A 19419-nucleotide genomic window follows, 5' to 3' on the forward strand; every position below is an offset into this window, starting at 1 on the left:
TTGGTGCCTGTAGTAGAGAAACAAACTAAAAGTTCTTGACAGAGGGAAGTGTCATGTATATGCATGATATAAAAAATTCAGGATAACAGAGTGTCCCATGTCTTGACTTTTTGGGGAATATTATAGTATTTCTTGGGAATATATTATGGGATGATTTCTGTTCCATCTCTTGAGATCAAATTAATTTTCCTTACATTATCACTTCATCAATATTTTCTGGTTCTATATTTGGTAGTATGTCATATTATATACATGGGTCTTTGGCTCATAAATTATAGAAGAATCCCACCTGACATCATTGCTACTGGTATTGCCTTTAGGGAAGTTGTAATAGACATTTATCATTCATTCTGAGTGGCAACATCTGAACCGTTTTTTGTGTTTGTAGAATTGCCATTCCTCACCCTTTTTAATTAATAGAATTTATTTTTATAGCAGTTTTAGATTTACAGAAAAATTGAGCAAAGAATTTCTTTCATACTACATCTTCCACACAATTTTCCCTATTAACGTTTTATATTGGTGTGGTACATTTGTTACAGTTAATGAGCCAATATTGATAAAAGTTCCACAGTTTACATTAAGGTTCACTCTTGGTATTATACAGTTCTGTAGGTTTTGACAAAACTATAATGTCTTTTATCACCAGTACATTATCATAATGAATAGTTTCACTGCCCTAAAAATCCTCCTGTACTCTACCCATTCCTTTCTTCATCCCCTTTTCCCCAACTGCCTCCCCCACTTGGCAACCACTAACACTTTTACTGTTCCTATATGTTTATCTTTTCCAGAATGTCATTTAGTTGGGTTCATACAGTATGTAGCCTTTTCAGACCAACTTATTTTCACTTAGCAATATGGTCTAGACAGTTTCTTTTTATGGCTTAATATCTCCTTTTTATTACTGGATAATACTTCATTGATGAATATACCAGTTTGTTGATCCATTCACCTATTGAAGGACAGCTTGATTCTTTCCAGTTTTTAGCAATTATAAATAAAGCTGCTTTAAACATTCATATGCGGTTTTTGGATGGACATAAGTTTTCAACTCAAGTGGGTAAATACCTAAGAGCATGACTGCTGGATTGTATGGTAAGGCTATGTTTAACTTTGTTAGAAATTGCCAGCCGGTTTTCCAAAATGGCTGTACCATTTCACCTTCTCAAGCATGTGCTTAATTTGAGATTATATCCTTTCCTGATAGAGAAGGTAAAGCATGTGTAAGTGCTTGTGCAGCTCTATTAGAACCTCCACATCTGTGTTAGGGAATTTGAGCTTCAAGCACCATGAAATTTTCCCAGCTCTCTTCAGTGTTGCCACCATCAAAAGAAAAGTTCAGGTATTTTGGTTTCTTACGTGGTTCAGCAGTTTCCTAATTTAAGTTTACCTTCTCTAATTTCTATTTATTTATCATCCAAAAGGATTGAATGCATTTAAACTTTGGGTTAAGATCTGTCAAAACTCAGCCTATCGGGCTTTTTTTTCCCCCCAGAATCTTCTTCATTTCATTAATCTTTTTGTTACTTTATTTTGTAATTTTCTCCCTTGTATCTGCAGGCTTTTAATTTATGAAGGTGACTGGGTAATAACATGGAGAGGCTAATGCCATTGAAAGAATTTTTTTACTTATATTTCCTAAAAGAAGGGGGCACAATATGCTATACCAGACCACGGAGAAAGCTTCAGGTTTTGGTCAGGAGGCAGAGCAAGAGAAAAGCCCAGCCCAAAAACCATTATTGGTGTTATCTGCAGGAAAGGCAAAGCAGGGTAGAGTGACAGCTTAGGATTGGCTAGTTTTAGTAACTGTGGCAGACAAGAAATAACAAGTGTTGGTGAGGATACAGAGTAAAGGGAACTCTTATGCACTGTTGGTAGGAATGTAAATTGGTCCAGCCACTCTGGAAAATAGCCTGGGGGTTCCTCAAAAAATTAAAACTAGAACTACCATATGATCAGCAATTCTACTTCTAGGTATTCATCTGAAAGAAATGAAATAACTAACTCAGAAAGTTATCTGCACCCTCATGTTCATTGCAGCATCATTTACAGTAGCCAAGACATGGAAACAATCTTAAGTGTCTATCAGTGGATGAATGGGTAAAGAAGTTATGGTATGTGTGTTTGTACACACACACACACACACACACGTACATACAGTAGAATATTACGCAGTCCTAAAAAAGAAGGAAATCCTGCCATTTGCCACAAGATGGATGGACCTTGAAGGCATTATGCAAAGTGAACTAAGTCAGAGAAAGACAAATACTGTATAATCTCACTTATATGTAGAATCTTAAAAAAAAAAAACAACTCAGATACCTTCCTTGAATATGTGGTAGAACTTATTCAGTGAAGCCTTTTGGGCCTAGAGTTTTCTCTGACTTAAGTATAGAAATGGTGAAGTAAATCAAACTCATGCTTATTAATACTTTTGTGTTAAGTTTGGAGATGAGTGTTGATATTACTGAGATGGTCTGTATATATTTATTTAAGCAGTATTAAGGTGTTTAAGAAAATTTGAGTTTTATCACATTTATAAGGTTTTTTTTAATTATTTATTTTTATTTTTTTAAAGATTTTATTTATTTGAGAGAGAGAGTGAGTGAGAGAGACAGAGCGAGCACGAGCAGAGAAAGAGGCAGAGGGAGGGAGAAGCAGACTCCCCGCCGAGCAGGGAGCCCGATGCGGGGCCCGATCCCAGGACTCCAGGATCATGACCTGAGCTGAAGGCAGACGCTTAACCAGCTGAGCCACCCATGCACCCCCACTTATAAGTTTAATAAGAACTGTTTAAGCACTTAAAATTGTGATAGGCATTTGAAGTATTTAAAAGAAAATAAATACATTAATCTTACTAATGCAGATTAAAATGTTTAAGGGGAGCAAACCTGGAGAAAGAAAATATTGTAGTAGTAGATAAAATAGAAAACTTGGATTAAGGTCCTATTACTGATGCACAATTTGAGAAATATTAGGGAGGTAGAATTGACCGGAATTGATGAACAACTGGCTGTAGAACAAAACCGAAAGAGGGTAAGAATTTTCCCAGACTCTTTCTTTGAATATTTAGGTGGGTGACAAGGTTATGTCACAAAGATAAATCTTATCGATCAGGATAGGCAAAGTTATTTCATGGTTACAAATGCCTGTAAACCTCAATAGTTTACCAGAAGGCTTATTGCTCATACTACCTGTCCTTAACAGGCTATCTGTAGCTGTACTCCACATAATTTTCACTTGAGACCCAGCCTCTATGTAGAATGTTGCTGGTATCATGGCAGAGATGATGGTGAACTACATGCTGACCTCCACCCATGTTTCATTATTCATTGCAAGTCACATGGCCAAACATGCCATCAGAAAGGTGGGGAAGGATAATCTTGCCCTAGGGAGAAGCTGCAAATATTTGGAAAAATAATAAAATCTTCTAGAATAAGGAAAAAAGAAGTAGTAGGTTTGGGATTTGAGAGAGTTTGAAAGATCTTCAACTGAATTTGAACTTTGGGGGATATTTAATAGAAATAATAAAAATAATGGCAGCTACCATTTGAGCCCTGGCATTGTGTCAGATACTGAGTCAAGTCCTTTACTGGCCAAACGATAAACATTTAGTAAATCTTAGGGGTGAGATTACTGAGACTCTAAAATACTAGCTCACACCTTTGTGACAGTAATTTGGGACTGCAGAATTTTAATCAGACCTTTAATCCAAAAAATTTCATGGCCCAAATTAGTCTTCTAATTGCTCTGTAGCTCTACCTGGCAAACAAAATAGCAGTTTGCTAAATCCTCATTCTTAGAGGTTTTTGGAAAGGTTAGAATTTAAACATTAAACCAATCTCTTCTTTCCCATTAGAGTTTGTTTCTCCTGAATGTCTGTACCATGCCACTTTCTATGATGTTACAATAGAAAGTCAAATAAATACTTTTTTAAAATTTCAGTATTAACTATTAACTTTTCCCTAGAGATATAAAAAGCCTTACACACTAGGTATAGATCTGAAAACCTGCTTATGTTATCACATATTTATAAGCACATATTTTTAAAAACTAACTATGATATTAAGCTGTGCTGCACTAAAAATCAACTCACTTATTCACGTAGTATCTATGTGCAAAATATTGTACTGGTTCTTGTAAGATATAATAAAATCAGACTTATAAATTGGATGTAAATTTTAAGGTAGTCTATTTAAAGAAAAAAAGTTTCATAAAATATCAAAAAGAGTTCCACAGTATGTAAATAAACTAAAATTTATTTTTATATTTGGCACAAAACAATAAAATAATATTACTGACTAGTACCAATATCATTTCATTTGCTCATTTTTAAAGTATATATCTCTTCCTGTTTTCAAGAAAATAAAAATTGGTGGGGCACCTGGGTGGCTCAGTCAGTTAAGCATCTGCCTTTGGCTCAGGTCATAATTGCAGGGTCTTGGGATGGAGGCTCTGCATCGGGCTCCCTGCTCAGCAGGGGAGTCTGCTTCTCCCTCTGCCCCTACTCATGCTGTCTCTCTCATTCACTTACTCTCTCATTCTCTCTCTCAAATAAATAAATAAATACAATCTTAAAAAAAGAAAAAAATTGGCAGATTATTTCATCTGAAAAGTAAATAGCAACATGTTTTCATATAATTAAAACTAATATGAGAAAATTAGAAATCAAAATATTAAATATTTTGTATTTTAATGAACTGTATATATTTAATTATGTTGTGAAAATTAGGTCCTCAAATTCTAAACGGAACAATATCTTAAATAAAATATAATAGTCATGGAATTTTGGTGGATTCTGTTCTAAAAATAATTGATATTCTGTTAGATTAACTACTAGATATTCTACAGTTAGAATAATTCCTAACCCTCTCCCTCTAGTTAAGTGACTATAGCTAGTCAACCCCTGTGCCTTAGAATCCTGTAGAAAATGTTGGCTTTCTTTTCTTTTTTTTTTTTTTTTTTTTTGAGAGAGAGCGCACGTGCGGGGGGTGGGGGGCAGCAGACTCCCTGCTGAACAGGGAGCCCAGAATGGGGCTCCCAGGACCCTGAGAGCATGACCTGAGCCGAAGGCAGATGCTTAGAAAATGTTGACTTTTAAGAAATACAATTTGGGCTGAAGTGAGGAGGAAATAAAGAATAGCTTATAAGCAACATTGAGTAAATTAGGGACATTCAAATGAAAATTATCTACAGAATTCTGAAAATTCTCTAAAATGAATCTGACTATAAACTTCTATAAGAGATATTAAATGAAAAGGCTTCTTACAAAGACAATTTTTCTCATGATTTTATATTAGCTTAATATAAAGCAAGATTTTTTTAAAGGAAGATTTTTTGTCCAAACTTACAAATATGTACAAATAAAAGTTGTAGTCTACATTTTCAACTCATAACATTTCCCCTTCATTAATAAACTATAGTGATTATATATTCAGAGTACTGTGATATAATCTTATCACCAGATAGAATACTCAAGGTGCATATTCCTGAAATGCTGCATTTGTATAGTTTTTCAAAAAATAATATTTGTAAATGGGAGAAGTATATACACACATATAAACATATGACAGAGAAAATATACAAAATATTATAAACAGGGACTGACCCCAGAAGGAAGAGTTTACATTTTACCATATACCCTTTTGTATTGTTTGAATATTTTTTTAATGTTGTGAATTTATTATTTTTTCAATTAAAAAACTCTAACAATTGAAAAAAAACATGCAATTTAAAATGTACATATATTTATATTATTTATATATATATCGTATATAAATACATTTATTTATATATATATATCTCACAAGAAAAAAAGCTCTGAACAGATACATACCCCTCTGTTAACAGTGGTTCTTTTCAGGAGAAAGGGATTAGTTGAAAGAGGTGGAAAGAACAAATTTTGCTTTATCTGAACTGCTTAAAGTTCTAAGAATGCTTTTATTTAAGGCCAACATATATTGGAAGAGTGTATAAATCATTTCTGTGTAGCCTGATTAAAAAAATAAAAATATAGTCACTATAACCACCCGCAGGTCAAGAAACAGAGCTTTACCAGCACCCCCAAGAGACTGCTCCCTTGTACCCCTTCCCAAGAAGTACTCCCTCTCTCTCCAGCAATATCTCCATTTTCCTCCTCAAACCAAAGATTAGTTTTACCTATTTTTGAATTGCATATAAATCGAATTACACAATATGATTATTTTGTCTCTGGTTTCTTTTGCTCAGCAATTGATGTATGAGATTCATCCATGTTACCACCTATAGCATAGGTATTTGCTACATAATAGTTCCATTATATAAATATACATTCATTGCTTCATTGTAGTATTAATGGAAACTTCGATTGTTTTCAGTTTTGCTATCACAAATAATTCTTTACGGACATTCTTGAGCACTTCCTAAGTTTGGGGTTTTTTGGTTTTGATTTTGTTTTTTTGGTGAGGGACATGGGGAGAGTCATCTTTCTGACACAGTTTTGAAAATAATTTATTTTAATGAGTTCAAAATTAACCAACTCATACTGTTGTTTTGTTGTTTAGTAATTATTTTAGTAATGGTTCATATTGCCCTCATTTTCTGCCTTCCTGAAAATGTAATCAGAAAAAAGTATTTTGTTGTCACCATTGATATTTTCTTCCATATTTTAAATTGTCTCTTAAATATCTTCCTCTTGCTTGCTTCATATGGATGGGTAGGAATCATGGTTGTATGACAAATTATAAATCTTTAGATTTAAAATTGATTGGATACGATGGTTAGTTCACAAATCCTGCATGTTGAGGAACTGAAATACAATTCAATTTCACAAGCATTTACTATGGGAACCACAACTGGATTAAGTCGTATAAGAAATACTAAGTACAAGATATAATTTCTGGCCCTAATGATTTACAATTAGTGTATTACCTCTTGCCCTCCCATTTATATACAGTATTATAACCCAGTATATGGGTGAGGGCTGAAAGTGATGTAAAAAGCTTTTCTCATCACTATTGTCTAGGAAATACTAAATTACACTTGAGGGAAGTATTTTCTTTTTCTATTTCAGCATGGCTCTAAATTATCCATTATGCCTTCTTTTTAGGAAATGTGTGAATAAAATACCTATCATTTAACTAGTAAGCATCAATCCCAATGTCTCATTTGTGTCTATAAAACATATTATTGGCCACTTAATAGTCTTCATACCTATGTAATATTGAAACTGGCATTTTAAAGTTAAAAACATGTGGCTAACTTAACTGGCACGGTAATGACTACTTATTGCATAAAGAAAAGAATTTCACGTTAACTGCGAAGTTGGCCACACACTACCTATATACAGACAAAGTACCCTATCTTCTTGGGGGTAATTCATGAGAGTAAGGCTTTAGGGGAAGAAAGGAGGTTGGAGCTATGTTTTGAAGGAGGGAAATGCAAATTAAAACCTCAGGATGTAAAATATTAAGAAATCTGATAGTATAGAAAGGCTTGTAGATCAGTGTAATCCCTTACACACTGCTGGCACAACCTTTTTGGAGGAACGATCTGGTAATATTTAATAAAGCTGAAAAAGCGCATATCTAAAATCTAACATATATACTTCTAGATATTTATCCTACAGAAAATCTTACATGTGTATAAGGGCACATTTGCAAGACTGTTTATTGTGTTTTGTAATAATAAAAGATCTGGACATAATATAAATATCCATTAGTAGAGAAATGAATGGAATTTGGAGGATTCATACAATGGAGTATTATATACCAACATTCCTTTGCATGGATTATACTATGGATGAATCTCAAAAATATAGTATTGAGTAAAATAGCAAATTAGAAAGGTATATGTAAAACATGATGCCACCGATATAAACTAAAAAACTCACAAAAATGATGGTATATACTAATACTGGATTCAGGCATGCATATTAAGAATATTAAAACAAGGATAAGGGGCACCCGGGTGGCTCAGTCAGTTAAGCATCAGCCTTCAGCTCAGGTCATGATCCCAGGACTCGTCATGATCCCAGAGTCCTGGGATCGAGTCTCATGTCGGGCTCCCTGCTTTGCAGGGAGTCTGCTCCTCCCTCTGCCCCTCTCCCCAACTCATTCTCTCCATCTCTCTGTCTCTCTTGCTCACTCTCTAATAAATAAAATCTTAAAAGAAAAAAAAAAACGATAAGAAAGATATATCACAGTTCAGGAAAAAAAAAAAGTCTGTAAAACTTAACATGTCTCTTTCCAAAGGGCATTTGAGGCACTTTGGCAGCATGGTAAATCTGGTTGATTCCAGAAACTGGTATAATACTCTCTACTTTTCCGTATGTTTGAAATGAAAGACATAAGCTTAGACATTACAGATAAGATAGTTGATAAAGAGTTTTAAATGCTCTAAGTTTTGGATTTGAGATAATAAGCAATAGGTAATCAGTAAAGTTTACAAGTAGATCAATGGGATGATTTTCCTTGGGGAAAATTTTTCTACTTAACTACATAATTAAGTAGAATGGGGTGGGGAAATACTAAAAAAAAAAAACCATTGATTGACTTATCTCGCCACCCCATCAGGCACAAAGTAATGAGGATTTAGAGAATACCAACTGTGGAAGTGGAAATAATGGGGAAAACCTGATAATTTTGTTTTTTAGAAAAATAATATGATGAGATTATGGAATTTCCAAACTGAGAGTATAGGAAAAATAGTCCAATTCACATTTTTACACGTGGAAAAACTAAATAAAGTTCACCATTAACTAACTTATCCAAGGTTACACACTTAGTGGCAGAGTTGACCCTAGAATGTGTCTTCTGATCCCTAGTCCAAGTCACTTTGGGTTAAGAAAGGAAGTTGAATTTAAATTCAAAAATTGAAAACATTTGGTTCTAGGTAAATAGTGATTCAGTTGATACTAATAAAGCAATTCAGAAATGGTTAGGAATGGCTTATAGGAATGGTTAGTGAATGCTTTTTTAACACTCTTTGCTTGCATTCAGTAAGACTATTCACAAGACAGTAAATGAATCCATATGAAGTAAAGAGCACCAGTAAAAGTAACTACATAGGTGTGCTCAAAAGATAGGGAAGTATATTTTATTTTTAATTCTTCTGTCTGATTCAAAAGACATACGCAATAAATAATTATATACTATGGATTGGCTTATAATGTATAAGGATGTAAATAGTATTAAAATAATAGCACAAAGGAGGGGGCAAAAAACTGAACTATAGGGCGCCTGGGTGGCTCAGTTGGTTAAGCGACTGCCTTCGGCTCAGGTCATGATCCTGGAGTCCTGGGATCGAGTCCCATATCGGGCTCCTTGCTCAGCAGGGGGTCTGCTTCTCCCTCTGACCCTCCCCCCTCTCATGTGCTCTCTCTCTCTCATTCTCTCTCTCAAATAAATAAATAAAATCTTTAAAAAAAAAAAAACAACTATAGAAGAGCAAAGTTTTTATATATAATTGAAACTGGAATTAATCTCAATTCGATTGTTATAAATTAAGAAGTTAATTGTAATCCCCAGAGCATCTACTAAGAAAATAAAAAAGAAAGAAATGTAGTAAAAGAAACAGAGAATTAAAATGGGGCACGAGAAATGTTTGACACCAAAAAAAAAAGAAAGAAAAAGCAGTATAGAAGAATTGGAGAACAAAAAAGACATAATTACATAGAAGAAAAAGAGCAAAATATAAACTATACTTCATCAGAAATTCCATTAAATCTAAATGAAGTAAACATGGCAATGAAAAGACAGATTGACATAATGGATAAAAACCCATGATCTGTGTGCTGGATCTATAAGGGATACTCTTTAAATCAAAGACAAAAATAGGTTGAAATTTAAAAGATGGAAGAAGACATGCAGTATAAACTCTAGCAAGGTGAATGGTTGTACTTGTATCAGACAAATAGACTTTTTTTTTAAGATTTTATTTGTTTGACAGAGAGAGCGCATGAGCACAGGGGAGGAGCCAGGGGAGAGGGAGAAACAGGCTTCCTGCTGGGAGCCCCATGTGGAACTCGATCCCAGGACCCTGGGATCATGACCTGAGCTGAAGGCAGACGCTTAACTGACTGAGACACCCAGGCATCCCAAATAGACTTTTTAAGACAAAAAAATGTTACTAGAGACAAGGACATTTTATAATGGTAAAAGGTTCACTCTGTACCTAACAACTGAGCCCTAAAATACCTGAATTAAAAATTGGCAGAATCGAAGAGAGAAATAGACAATTGAACAATAGTAATTGGAGACTTCAGACTTTCAATGATGAATAGAACAACTAGGCAGAAGATAAGTAAATAGAAGACTGGAACAACACTGTAAAACCTACCAGCTCTAACAGACATCTGTAGAACACTCCATCCAACAGCAGAATCTATAATCTTCTCAAGTGCACATGGATTGCTGTTCACAATAGATTATATGCTAGGCCATAAAACAAGTATCAGTAAATCTTAAAAGACAGAAATAATACAAAGTATATTCTCTAACCAAAATGGAATAAAATTAGAACTCAATAACAGAATAGAATTGGGGAAATTAACAAATATATGGAAATTAAACAGTACATTCCTAAATAACCACTGAAAGAAATCACGAGGAAAATTAGAAAATACTTTTGGATGAATGAAAACAAAAGAGCAACCTACCAAAATTTATGGGATATAGCTAAAGCAGTGCTAAGATGGAAACTTACAGCTTTGAAAGCCTATGTTAACAAAAAAGAAAGATTTCAAATCAATAACCCAACCTTAAGAAACTAGAAAAAAAGGCCAACTAAACCCAAAGCAAGCAAAAGGAAGTAAAGGTTAGAGTGGGAATAAATGAACTAGAGACTAGAAAAATAGAGAAAAATCAACAAAACCAAAAGTTAATTCTTTGGTAAGATCACAAAATCGACAACCCTTTAGACCTACTGGAAAGAAGACTCACTTTACTAAAATCAAGAATGAAAGCAGAGACATTACTACAGATCTTATAGATGCAAAAAGGATTATTAGGGAATACTGTGAACAATTATGCAAACATAACCTATCTGAACTAGACAAATACCTAGAAAGACACAACTACCAAATTGACTTAAGAAAAATACTAAAAATCTGAATAGAGCTATAGCAAGTAAAGAGATTGAATTTATAACCAAAAAAATTTCCACAAAGGAAAGCCCAGACCCATATGCCTCATTGATGAATACCACTAAATGTTTAAAGGAGAATTAGCACCAACCTCAAACCAGACAGAGACATAAGAAAACTACAGATCAGTATTCCTTATGAATATAGACACAAGATCTTCAAGATACTAGCAACCCAAACCCAGAAATGTATAAAATGGATTATATACTACAACTAAATAGGTTTTAGTCCAGGAATGCAAAATGGGTTTAGCATACATAAAGCGGTCAGTCTAATACGTGAGTAATAGAAAAGGGGCAAAAACTACATGATCATCTATTTGATAGACTCAGAAAAAGAATTTGACAAAATTCAAACCCTTTTATGATAAAAATACTCAGTAAACTAGAAACAGAAAGGAATTTCCTCAATCTCATAAAGGGCATCTATTAAAAAAAAAAAAAACCAACAGCTAACATATTTAATGGTGAAAGACTGAATGCTTTTTCCCTAAGATTGAGAATAAGACATGGATGTCCTGCTCTCACTACTTTTCAACATTATGCTGGAAATTCCAGCTAAGGCAAATAAGCAAGTAAAGGAATTAAAGGCATCCAGATTAGAAAAAGAATAAAACTTTCTTTATTCTCAGGTGACATGATCTTGTAAAAAGAAAATCCTAAAATCCACTTAAAAATTACTAGAATTAATGAGTTCAGCAAGGTTGTAGCATACAAGTTCATTGTAGAAGAATCAGTTGTATTTCTAAACTAGCAATGACTAATCTGAAAATGAAATTAAGAAAACATTTCCACTTATAATAGTATCAAAAAGAATAAAATATGTAGGAAGAAATTTAACAAAAGGTGTATAAGACTTATACACTGAAAATTGCAAAGCACCATTGAAAGGGGAACTTAAATGGAAAGAAAACTCATGATGATAGAATATTGTTAAGATTGTTAAGATGGCAGCACCATCTAAATTGTCCAGATTCAACACATTACCTGGCAAAATCCCAGCTGAGTATTTGTAGAAATTGACAAGTACATCAGAAATTCATATGGAAATACAAAGGACCCAGAATATCCAACCAGTCTTTAAAAAGAAGAACAAAGCTGCAGGACTCAACATTTTCTAATTTTAAAACTTGCTATAAAGCCACAGTAATCAAGACAGTGTGGTACTGGCATAATGATAGATATATAGAGAGATCAGTGGAGTAGAATTAAGAGTTCTGAAATGGAGGCGCCTGGATGGCTCAGTCATTAAGCATCTGCCTTCGGCGCAGGTCATGATCCCAAGGGTCCTGGGATTGAGCCCCACATCAGGGTCCCTGCTCCGTGGAGAGCCTGCTTCTCCCTCTCCCACTCCCCCTGCTTGTGTTCCCTCTCTCTCTGTGTCTCTCTCTGTCAAATAAATAAAATCTTTAAAAAAAAAAAAAAAAAGTCCTGAGACAAACCCTTATATTTATGGTTAGTTGACTTTCACAAGGATGCCTGATGATTCAATGGGGAAAAAATAGTCTTTTTAACAAATGGTTCTGAAATAACTGGATACCCACATGCAAAAGCATGAAGATGGACGTGTACCTCATACTGTATACAAAAATTAAATCAAGCTTCTAAAATAAGCACTGAACTTTAAAACTGTTAAACATAGGGGCAGATCTTCATGAATTAGGCAGTAGTTTCCTAGATGGGATACTAACAACACAAAAGAAAAAGTGAACTATAGTGTATTTCATCAAAATTGAAAAATGTTGTATTTCAAGAGGCACTATCAAGAAACTGAAAAGACAGCCTTTTTTTTTTTTTTTTTACAAATCCTATACCTATCTGAAAAGGGGCTCATTCAGAATACATACAGATCCTATAAATATTTACAAATCCTATACCTATCTGAAAAGGAGCTCATTCAGAATACATACAGAACTCTTATAACAGTAAAATGACAACCCAATTAAAAAGTGGGCAAATGTTTTAAATGGTAATTTCTTCAGAAAAATTATAGACATGGGCATTAAGCATATGAAGAGTTGCTCCACATCATTAATCATTAGAGAAATGCAGATCAAAAGCACAATGAGATGCCCAATAGAATGGCTAGAATCAAAAAGTCAGATAATAACAAGTGTTGTCAAGATGTGGAAAAATTGGAATCCTCATACACTGTTGGTGGGAATGTAAACTGGGAATCCACTTTGGAGAATAGTCTGGCCGTTAACTCAATTAATCTTAGTTACTATATGACCAGCAGTTCTGTTCGTAGGTATATACTCAAGAGAAATGAAAACATATGTCCACGTAAAAACTTATACACCACTATTCATAATAGCCAAAAGGTGGAAACAATCCAGATGTCCATCAACAGATGAATGGATAGATGTGATATATTCATACAATGGAATGTTATTGGCATTAGATGTCTAATGCCTGGCAATGTTACCAGGCATTAGACGTGCCCAGCATTTCACTAAAGGATGATAAAGGAAAACTGGCTGGCTGATATATCCTATCAGTAGAGTCTTGTACATGGCATCAAATCTATTATTAAGCATGTAATAAGAGGTGAAAGAAACTGATTAGGGAAGAGAAACATGTTTGAGTATATTTTATAAAGAGTATAGTGAAACTGTCAAGACTGAACTTGATTTCTTAAAGGGGTTAGGGATTGAAGGACCGGCAGTGCATTTGAGATAAGTATAAACCTAAGAGCATAAATCATTAGTTTCTGTGAAATTTGAAGATATTGAAGAATTTCATTGTTAAAGTCCAATAAAGTACTAAGTAATCAATTTATGATACTGTATTTGTAAAATTTGCTCTCTAATATATCCCTTTGCAAATAGAGGCATCAATGATGTGAATCACAAAATGATGGATAATTTACCAGGGTTCCTCACCTGTCACACTTCTGAGAGTTACTTTGTAAGATTTCTCTGGTCACTAAATTAGATAATCTATGTTAAGAAGCTGTGCTATTATGGTTATGGAGCTTTGTGGCAATATTTTACCTCAGGTAGAATAACTACCATTCATAGTTCTTCTCTTCTTTTCCTTATCACATTGTACTATTTATAATAAGGTTATGGAAAATTTACACTATTTGTGCAGATGAATATAAAATGATGTAGGAATCTAGGTAATTTGAAGATACGTGAATTCTGCATTTTGAAGCTGGACAAAATCTTCTGATTAGTTGCCAGAAATCTGAGTGTGCTTAGAATTCAGGCATGCACCTTTATTACAAAGAGTAGCTCTGGTTTGATGTGTGATGTTGGCAAGTGAAGTGATTTTCAACGGGGTGTGTGTATGAATTTCTCCTAATCAGCCCACATTTTTTTTAGACTTAAAAATAATTTTCTTTATTGGTATAATTCAGTGGTATAACTTGAATCCTATAACTTTCTTTCTCTGCAGTAACAAGAAGGCAGATATTTTTGTCCATTTTGTTTACTACTTTATACCCATTACCTAGAATAGAGTCTCACCTGTAATAAGACCTCAATAAATATTTGTCAAATGAATGAATGACTCCCAGTCCTCACTGTTTATCTATTTAATGCATTAAACAGAAGTTTATTGAAAACGTATTATGAGCCAAACTCCAGGGTATAGCATTTTGTAAGACAAGTCAAGATGTTGGCTTTCAGAGGGCTTTTGTTCCAGTGGAATAGAAATTGCTCAGTAAGCCACTAACCAAATAACTGCACAGAATAATTTCAGTTAGTGATAAGTGCTAGGTAAAAAATAAAATAGATAGATATGGTAGAAAGTATGTGAGCATACCTTGGAATTTGATGGTCAGGGCAGATTTTTCTAAAAAGATGACATCTGAGATAATAGAGTAATAAGGAGCTAGCCCCCTAAATAAAACCTATGTAGAGAGATAAGTTCCTAGATTTTATAAAATGCATTTTAAAGCCATCTACTTGCATAAAGTCTCCCAACGTTCAAGAATCTTCTTGGGGGAAAATAAAAATTCCCTAGCCGGAAAAGGTGACTGACTACTTTTTTCTCTTAAATTTTTTTCTCTTTTTTATCCTTCACTGTGATTTCTGTTAAAGCTATTTTCTCATCTTCCAGCGTTTCTTGTGTTGAGTCATTATTTCTGTTCTTATTTTGTTTCCTTTTTTTTTTTTCTTTGAGTTAACTCTGCCTTTTTGCACTTACTTGGACACTTATTAATTTTCAGTCTTTTCTGTTGTAAGTATTTAAAGGTCTATGTTTTTTGATAAATAAAATTTTGCCTATATTCCAGGTTTTAACATACAATGTTTTGGTTACATTTCACTGCTATTTTCTGGTTTTTTGTTATGATTTCTTCCTTAATCCACAAATTACTGAAGCTTTTTAAAATTTGCAAATGTATTTTTCAATTAGTAATTCTAATTTAACTGTAAATAGAGGACATGTAATATTGATTCTTTCAAGTTTGTAAGACTTGATTTATGATGTTCTTGATAGTCCATTCTTTTCATTTTTATGTCAATTCCATATGTGCTTAAAAAATATATATATTTTCTAATTGTTAGGTGCAATATTCTTTACATGGCCATTAAACCAAGATTATTGGTGGTGGTGTTAAGATCTTCCATATCCTTGATGATTGTTGTGTACTTGTTCTGTTAATCACTGAGAAAGGTATTAAAATAGACCACCAAGGGCACCTGGGTGGCTCAGTTGGTTAAGCGACTGCCTTCAGCTCAGGTCATGATCCTGGAGTTCCGGGATCGAGCCCCATATTGGGCTCCCTGCTCGGCAGGGAGTCTGCTTCTCCCTCTGACCATACCCTCTCTTGTCCTCTCTCTCTCTCTCCAATAAATAAATAAAATAAAATCTTAAAAAAAAAAAATAGACCACCAAAATAGTGGGTTTGGCATTTTCACTCTGTAGCTTTTTTTCTAAAAGATTTTATTCATTTGAGAGAGAGAGACCATGAGCGGGGGGAGGGACAGAGGGAGAGGGAGAAGCAGAATCCCCACTAAGTGGGTAGCCGGATGTGAGGCTCGATTCCAGGACGCCAAGATCATGACCTGAGCCACCCAGGCACCCCTCTCTGTAACATTTTTAAATCTAATTTTATTTTCTCTCTTTTTAATATGCAAGTTAGTCCATTTATATTTATTTTATTAATATATTTGGATTATTTCTAATAATTTATTTTGTGTTTTCCATTAACCCTACTTCTTACCTACTTCTCTTGAAGTGAGGGTCTTTTTTTTTTTTAAGATCTTATTTATTTATTTATTTATTTATTTATTTATTTATTTGAGAGAGAGAGCACAAGAGGGGGTAGAGTCAGAGGGAGAAGCAGACGCCCCGCTGAGCAGGGAGCCTGACGTGGGACTCGATCCCCAGACTCTGGGATCATGACCTGAGCCAAAGGCAGTCACTCAACTGACTGAGCCACCCAGGCGCCCGAAGTGAGGGTCTTTCAGTCTTTGCCTGAAATATTAACCAAGGAGATGAAAGATCTCTACCCTGAAAACTACAAAACATTGAAAGAAATTGAAGAAGACACAAATAAATGGAAAGGTAGCCCATGTTCGTGGATTGGAAGGATTAGTGTTGTTAAAATATCCATACTACCTAAAGTCATCTTAAGAATCATTGCAGTCCCTATCAAAATTCCAGTGACAATTTTTACAGAGGTAGAAAAAACACTCCGAAAATGTATGTGGAACCGCATAAGACCCCAAATGAATTTCCAAAGCAATCCTGAAAAAGAATAACAAAGTGAGAGGCATCACACTTCCTGATTTCAAGCTATATTATTAAGCTATAGTAAATCAAAACAGTATGGTTCTGGCACAAAAACAGAAACATAGACCAATGGAAGAGAATCGAGAGCTCAGAAATAAACCCATGCATGTATGGTCAGCTAACATTTGACAAGGGAGGCAAGAACACTCAATGCAGAAAAGACAATCTCTTCAATAAATGGTGCTGGGAAAATTGGATATTCACATGTAAAAGAATGAAACCAGACCCCACACCCACACCTTAAACACACTCAAAATTAACTGGAAATGTTTGATTAAAGAGGAGAAAACTGCGTACAAATTGTTCACTTTGGCTTTGTTTATAATAATGGAAAAATTGAAAGCTACCTAAATTCCTTATATAAGAGAATGGATAAGGAGTTTATGGTATGGTCGTTTGATGAAGTACTTTGAGGGATCAATAGCATGGAAGAGTCTTTTTAAAAATATTAAACTTTAAAAGATACCAAATTGGAGATCTTATATGTATATTTAAGGGGGAAAATTAAGCCTACGCATAAGGAACAAGACTAAGAAATTTATCAAAATATTAACAGTGTTTATTGTAGGATAGAAGGACTTCAGATTTTTTTTTCCAGTTTGCTGTTTTTCAGATGTCATAAAATTAGAATGTATAATCTATATAATGAAAACTACTTAAAAAGGTGGGATTAATTTAACATATTCCCGATATAATTTGAAATGTCCTACTAATTCAGGTATGCTCATCTCAAGCTCTACTTATCTTTAAAGAATATGAAATACTTAGGGGTGCCTGGGTGCCTCAGTCGTTAATCGTCTGCCTTTGGCTCAGGTCATGAACCTAGGGTCCTGGGATCGAGCCCCACATCGGGCTCCCTGCTCAACAGGAAGCCTGCTTCTCCCTCTCCCACTCCCACTGCTTGTGTTCCCTCTCTCGCTGTCTCTCTCTCTCTCTCTGTCAAATAAATAAATAAAATCTTAAATACATAAATACATAAATAAACAAAATGAAATACTTAGCAATAATGAACTAAGCATAGATCTGCCAAATATTGTTTGACTCCATCTTTGTTTCAGAGTGAAGTTTATTAACTTTGCAATAAAAGTGTGCCACCGTATTTTTTTATTCCCTTACTTTTGGTTTAAGTCTGACCTCCAGAAAAGTGAAGTAATACTTTTCTAACAAATGTGTAAAATCTGTAATCCCATTTTCATAAGGTTAAATAGTTCACATATATTTTAGCAACATTTAGTATTTTGTTACACTGATTTGCCCTATTTTGATTGTTGTTATTTGCTCTGTTATTTTTTTATTTTAATATTTCTTTCTCTCATTTTAAGGTCATTCTGGTACAAGTTAACCCAGGGGAAGCATTTACAATAAGAAGAGAAGATGGACAGTTTCAGTGCATTACAGGTAAGAATGGTAATTTGTTATCCTTTGAGATGACAAAAATTTATGGTACATAAAAGTTTACATGCTTATGGTTTCTTCCTTTCTTTCTCACTACCACCGCCACACCAACGCACAAACTCTGAATACCTTAGGACTTAATTATTCCAATATCATCCTCATTATTCTCTTTTCCCTGGTTTCTTGATTAATCTTACATTCCCCTTCTCAAAAATCTTCAGTTCAGGTTCCTTAATCTTTAGAAAATATTTATTGCATCTTCCTAGTCTTGCTTTCACTTTCCCTTTAATATTGTGTTGCTTTGTCTTGCTAAGTTGGCTTATTCACTATCTTCTTGAACCTGTCCTGTACTTTCTGTACTATTCTTATCTATAATCTGCCGTTACCTCTACCATCCCTAGCCTATTCAAATCCTACCAATGCTTCAATACTGAGTTCAGATCTTATCTGTAAAAAAAAATTTTTGTAAAGTCACTAGCCACCCCCCACCACATTTATGACAGACAAAAATGTTTCCAGAGATTACCATATGTCCCTGGGGGGGGGTGGGGGCAAAAGCACCCACAGTTTAGAACCACCACTCTCTATGTAGAGAGAAGAGCAATAAAAAGATCACTGACTTTGGTATTAGAGAACCATAGTTTAAATCCCAACTCTGCTAACTTACTAGTTAGATAGAACTTTTGCATGTTATTTAACCTCTATCAGGTACATTTCTCATCAGTAAAATTCCCTTCCTTATGAATAATATTACACCTCTTAGGATGATTGTGAGGGTTAACTAATATGCATGTAAAGCACTCTAAACCTCACCTAGCACATACAAGGCACTCAGTAAATGGTGGTGAAGGATGTAGTGGTGTTGTTTAACAGAAAGTGACCATTATGTCTCGGGAAACCCCTAACTAATTATTGTGCCATTCATTTAACAAGTAACTATATATTTTCTTGTAATATTTGTTCTAGTTATATTTTTTAAGCCATTTAAATTTTGTATGTTTAACTTGAAATGTTTATTCAGTCTCTCCAACTAAGTCCTAAGCACTTTGAGGGCAAATACCATTTCTTACATTTCTTTGTATCCCCTTCAGTTCTTGGCCTTCCACATATTGGGTACCTAACTAACAGTTGTTGCTTTAATTTGAAAAGAGC

The 19419-nt window shown here is 34.3% G+C and overlaps 1 protein-coding gene across 3 annotated transcripts in view; it reads left to right on the top strand.

The window, feature by feature from the left end:
- Positions 1 to 19419, top strand: part of FNDC3A (fibronectin type III domain containing 3A) — a 158333-nt gene that overhangs the window by 25774 nt on the left and 113140 nt on the right. For all 3 annotated transcript variants that reach the window (XM_035003413.1, XM_035003411.1, XM_035003412.1), the window contains exon 3: positions 18195 to 18270. In XM_035003413.1, coding sequence (XP_034859304.1) covers positions 18195 to 18270 — 76 coding nt within the window. The remainder of the gene's footprint in view (positions 1 to 18194; positions 18271 to 19419) is intronic.

This window comes from Mirounga leonina, unplaced genomic scaffold, assembly GCF_011800145.1.
Source record: "Mirounga leonina isolate KUSES-001 unplaced genomic scaffold, KU_Mleo_1.0 Mir_127, whole genome shotgun sequence".
Classification (NCBI taxonomy): Eukaryota; Metazoa; Chordata; class Mammalia; order Carnivora; family Phocidae; genus Mirounga; species Mirounga leonina.